This window comes from Montipora foliosa, chromosome 14 (genome assembly GCF_036669935.1).
Source record: "Montipora foliosa isolate CH-2021 chromosome 14, ASM3666993v2, whole genome shotgun sequence".
NCBI classification, from domain to species: domain Eukaryota; kingdom Metazoa; phylum Cnidaria; class Anthozoa; order Scleractinia; family Acroporidae; genus Montipora; species Montipora foliosa.
The window spans coordinates 4,470,534-4,476,062 of record NC_090882.1 but is presented as its reverse complement, the minus strand read 5'-3'; the positions used below and the strand labels follow the sequence as shown (position 1 = coordinate 4,476,062).

Below are 5,529 nucleotides of genomic sequence, written 5' to 3'. Positions count from 1 at the left end.
AAACCGTTTAGTGATTTTGGTAATTAAAATTTGCCTTATTCACCTCGAGTCAAATGGTTCATTTTTCATTTCCTATATTGAACTTACCGGTTGCATTTTTTAAAGTTAGTACAATATACAGTTTAGTTTTTTTGCTGATGTAACTTACAGAAAACAATGCGGCTTTCTAAGTAATTTCGACTCTGAAAGATATAGTAATTTCCGAACTAATATGTAATAATCGCTAAATTTAAGACTCGCTATAGCTTTCAATATTTCTCTTATTTAAAGTGATAATTAGCCCCAGAAAAACGGGTTCAAACATGTCACTTATCTTAAATTAAATTCTTAAAAGGACTTGAGCGGTGAGGGCCAGCTCTGTCCATTTTCTGAAAAAGACTACTACAACAACAATTCTGTGTTACCCTTGATGATACAATTGTGTACATCTAATGGAAATAGAAAAGTGAACAAAGAATCTTGAAAAAAGGTGTCGTCATGGTACGCGACAATTGTAAGTTGAGGTGGTTTGTTGCGTGTATTACCACCTTCTTGCGCAACAAATTTTCATGTTCCAAAAAGTAAAAGCTACGTCTACTTTTTGCAACATAAAAATTTGTAGCGCAAGAAGGTGGTTATACGCGCAACAAACTATCTCAACTTGCAATTGTCGCGTACCATGACGACACCTTTTTTCTCACATGTGAAAGATAAAAATGATATGTTCACTACGTGCGGTGAAGATATGATTTTTTAGTAATAGGAAAAATCGTGCTATTTCATCAGTACCTATATAATAAATAGACCGTATTCATAAATGGCGGCCAAGAAATTCTTCTTTTGTCTTTATGCTAATCATCCTCACCAGCCTCACTTCAGAGCAAAATTTATTTTGAATTTTGTTCGTGCTAACGAGGCCAGTGAGGATGATTAGCATAAAGACAAAAGAATAATTACTTAGCCGCCATTTATGAATACGGTCTATACACGACTTAAAGGGGCAGTGTCATGGGATGGCATGCGTAGTATTTTCACACACACATTTTAACAGACGTTAATTTTTTTGCTTTTTCTGTTTAAGTCTAGACTAAATACGGCTTTAGAATAGAAGTAAAATGCGTATTTATCAATTATCGATGATCTGGAGTCCAAGAAATAAAATCGAACACAAATATGATGCCATGTTTGTTTTCTGCGTGACAGTTGAATTAAGTGAAGTGTGACCGGGAACACTGTCGCAAATAAATATTTTTTTCTCTGCGATAAACCAGACATATTATCAAGATTAACATGCCATTCCAAAGCTGAAAGAGAGTGCATTTATTTCCAAGAGACGACTTTGAAGTCGAAAGACGATGTTTTACTCACCGCTTGCGGTTTTATAATTCGTGCAACAAATAAACACAACCAGTGCATCCAGACCCTCTCATCTAAATGCAGCTTTTTCTTCAAAATATTCAAATAGGACATTTTAGTGCGAAGATAGTAAACGTGTTATCAACTAACGACGATGTTGTGATCTTTGACATTTAAGCGACTCGCTAGAAATGAAATACGAAGATGGACTTCGATCCTTGGTAATATTGAACCAGCTTGCACTTCGATTACACCATACGTCACGTCTTAAAAAGTTTCTCTTAATTGTAGGTGCTGCATCGGTATTTTGACTGCTGTTCTTTTGCTTTCTTGCGGAGAATGAATCACTATTTGTCCGGTTCCAGCTCGATGGCCGCCACGACTCGACATGGTAACATACAATCAAAACCCCTTCCAAACAACAAAATCAACGAGAAAAAGGAGCAAAGAACGACAACGAATATATAGTTAATTTGTTTCTGAACGCCACAGGATATTTGGTTCACAAAAGTGACCACGGATGGCTTTGATTGTGTTAAGATATTCACACCCACACTCCTTTGAAAAAGTTGGCAAACTTTTTCAAAAATTTTGGACATGCTGTCACGCATGCGCCACCGGTGACACTGCTCCTTTAAATAATAGACCTTTTTACAGATACGGCGGCCATTTTGATTTCTATTGTTTCGAAAGACATTATGGGATGCTCAGGAGGCAAATTAATATGTATTTGCGCCCTGGGCATCCATAATAGCTATTTGAAACAATAGAAATCAAAATGGCCGCCGTATCTTCAAAAAGGTCTACTGACTAGAATGGCAGTCGTGGACAGAAAATGTAATCAAACCGGAACTTAGATAAAACTTGAAAAGAAAAAAATATCAGTTTGCATCTGTTTGTTTAAATAAAATACTTCGTAGAAATTTTATCACCGCTGTGTGTATTTCGTGGACACGCCAGCAGTAGAGAAAGGGGTTAATGGCCGAAATCATGAATGCTACGCTGTCTGAAAACGACCATGTCACATTCCAAATGTTAGGGAAAATAGCTCGCGTTAAAGCTGACATCGACACAGGCAAATAAAAAAGAAGCATAAAAATGAAGTATATAAAAGTGTTCAGAGCGGTTCTCGCTGTTTGTGTTATGTGTCGATTTTGTTCAGTTCTAACATGATCTGTCGCTTGCTGCTGCGCGTGTATGTGACACTGGTGTCTTCGCGCGATCCGATAGATATTTATGTACGAAAAGGATGAAACTAAGATGCAAAAGGCGATGCCGAATCCAACTGCAAAAAGATGATTTTCGTAGCTCCAGAGATTGAGACACGATAAAAGCAAGCACAGCGACCAAGTGCTTGTTGACACACAGACAGCGCGTTGTATGGTCATAATTTCAGGGTACCGCAGGTGATAGTGAAGAGCAAGGAAACGATCGACGCTTATCGCTGTGATCGTAGCTAACGACACTCCACCAGCCGACAGAGACAAGATGCTGTACACTTGCAGTGTAAGAGAAGTGCAGCTAAACAAGTGAGCGATGAAGGCAGGTTGTACTACGAGCCCAACGAAAAGATCCGAGAGGGCCAGACTGCAAAGAAAAACCATGAACGGTGAATGAAGATTCGGCGTTCTCAAAATGGCGATCAAAACGAACGCGTTGGCAATGATGGCTGTGAGCATCACTGGAACGTTCAAAGCACAGTTAATAATGACAGCTATTTCATGTTCGACATGGTCGTGTAAACAGTCGACTTTGTAATCCGAGTACGTCGGAGATTCGGTCGCGTTCGCCATTCCTTGCCAAAAGGAGTAACACCTCCAGCTGAATTTGCCAATAAGTAGCTTCGTTGAACGTTTGATATTCTTCACAAAGTGGACTGGCTTGGGCTTTCCCACTGATATGAAACATTCAGGGTCCTTGTCTTCGTCACCGTTTCGCGGCTCAAAACCTCTGGGACCACGGTAATTGTCATTCAACCGATGAATGAGATTGTTAATTTTTACCAGTGTTTTAACTTGTACATTTTTTTGTGCTGCGAATATACTGTTTTGGACGTTGCCATTGGAGCTAAGGCTCATTTTAAACGTCGCATTTTACATGTGCCGAATCTAATGCTAATGACAAAAATCTATTGTGTTCGCTCATTTGCATTAGATTCTGACACTCCAGTAATTGAGTAATTTATTACATCTTACATAGTATATCTATTACAGTTTTAGGCAAGAAAATACCTTGCACCCCAAAAAAACAAGGAGGAAATATAGAGTGCAAATATACACCAAACCTGTACAAATATTGGACCTAAAAATTCACACATTCCCGTATTTTGCTATAAACAGCTGCGACAAAGTCATTTCATACAGTCTGTTCTCTTCCGCTTCATGTACGAGAAAATAAGTACTAAATTTTTCATTCAGTCAATGCAATGCACCTATTCGTTTCTAAAGAATTACGTCAAAGGTATGGTCCCTGTCTCTGTGAAACGTAACGTTAATTGGAATAAACATATCCTTGATAACAGCAGTTTGGAGTTACTTAAGTGCCTTATCTTAATGAGCCTTATGACCTTCAATTTTTATTGCATATTTTGAGATACCATGCCAACGGAAAAAAATGGGAAATCGACGAGAAAATCTAATGTCAGCTTAAATTTTTAAGGAATCACCTTTAAGGCTTCCTTTCTTAGCTTTCAGTTTTACAATAGCATTAATATTTTCGTTACGTTTTCACCTATCTACTCTGAAATCGGGGGCTTCTGTTGTATCAAGGTCCGACATTTTGAATTTGTGCTCCTATGAACACTGGGACCTAAGTTTACCTTCTTAGGTGTGCGCACTACAGGTTGTCAGAACGATGCGCCCTCTGAAGCCTCGGTCACGTGAGACCAATTTCATAACTCTCCGGGTTCATCTGAGTGTTTAATCGTTTTGTCGAGGACATTCTATCCCGGCACATACAAAATATTCATTTGTGAAATGAAAAGGTCGCCACTAATTTGTGTGGGTGTTAAGTGTCACGTAAACCAGTCTTCATTGCCTCGAACATAAATGTAACCAAAGCACTCCATGCTTCAAACGCTTGCGTAGGCCAATTCGACTGAAAAAGTTCTTTCAGTGTCTCTATAAAAGCCACGTGTAATGCCTAAAGAAAATAATATATGTCGTTAGAGGTAACGTTTTGAATACTCTAAACAATTGAACGAAGATTTTTGAAAACGCCCTCCAGAGTACACATTTTAAAAAATCGAGGGTTATCGGATTCGTGTGGACGGGTTACCGTTTTCGAAGACGATGACACCATAGCAAGCGCATGCGCTCGTATGCTCTATAGGTGGAGGTCAGCACTTTCGAATCGAATTCGTGTGGACAGATTCGAAAACGATACGTGTGGACGCAGATATTTTCATATGCGGAGAAAAAATCTCCGCTTTCGAAAATATCTGCTTACGTGTGGACGGGGCCTGAAAGAGTCCCTGTTATTTAACAATTAGACCCGTAGCCATTGCGTGCTACGGGTCAATAGCTCATGAGGCGAAGCCGAATGGGCTCTTGAGGGCGAAGGGTCTAGTAGCGTGATACTATGCGTAGTTGGGTGATACTAACACTACTAGTTAGTATCGCCCAACTAGTGGACTATTGCAAATCCTGCATTTTGATTGGCTACGCTACTAGAGGACTATATCAGCGAAAACCGTGACGCTTTCTTTCGTTTTATTCTCAAATAAATATTTTTTTAACTTGCATTTGCTAACTTTATTATTGCCTTTTCTGTCCGACTAGTTGGGTGATACTAAAACAATTAGACCCTTCGCCCTCAACAGCCACGGGTCAATAACCAATTCGGCTTCGCCTCATGGGCTATTGACCCGTAGCCCTTGCGGGCTACGGGTCTAATTGTTGATTATCCGTGGTAATTTCGTGTTGTTGTTGTTGTTGTTGTACACAGGACGGGAAAGAAATATGCTCAAATGCATGCTGTATGTGCAGTACTCGTTGTTAAATCTAATTTGAGTTGTCTTCGTCTTCATTGTTCAATCTCCTTTTAAAAATTACAACAAACAATGGACTTACCTCCAAATGCTCCGCTTTCAGTGGACGGACTTGGTGTCTTCTCCCGAGTTCCACAAGGTAAGTTACAAAACTCTCGTTATCATCAGCGGAAGCTACAGCGTTTTCAATGCATGTCATGAGTATC

The 5,529-nt window shown here is 39.4% G+C and overlaps 2 protein-coding genes across 2 annotated transcripts in view; both read right to left on the bottom strand.

Moving 5' to 3' along the window:
• Nucleotides 1–627: 627 nt before the first annotated feature.
• On the bottom strand, nucleotides 628–3,427 carry LOC137985678 (melanocyte-stimulating hormone receptor-like). Its single transcript, XM_068833339.1, has one exon. The coding sequence runs from the start codon at nucleotides 3,411–3,413 to the stop codon at nucleotides 2,217–2,219; it is 1,197 nt and encodes a 398-aa protein (XP_068689440.1). The 5' UTR covers nucleotides 3,414–3,427; the 3' UTR covers nucleotides 628–2,216.
• Nucleotides 3,428–3,501: 74 nt separating this feature from the next.
• LOC137985681 (neuroglobin-like) overlaps nucleotides 3,502–5,529 on the bottom strand; it is a 9,716-nt gene continuing 7,688 nt past the window's right edge. Inside the window, exons 2-3 of the mRNA XM_068833342.1 lie at nucleotides 5,406–5,529; nucleotides 3,502–4,476 (exon numbers count right to left, since the gene is read on the bottom strand). The exon at nucleotides 5,406–5,529 is cut by the window's right edge and continues 96 nt beyond it. Coding sequence (XP_068689443.1) covers nucleotides 4,342–4,476; nucleotides 5,406–5,529 — 259 coding nt within the window. The 3' untranslated portion in view covers nucleotides 3,502–4,341. The remainder of the gene's footprint in view (nucleotides 4,477–5,405) is intronic.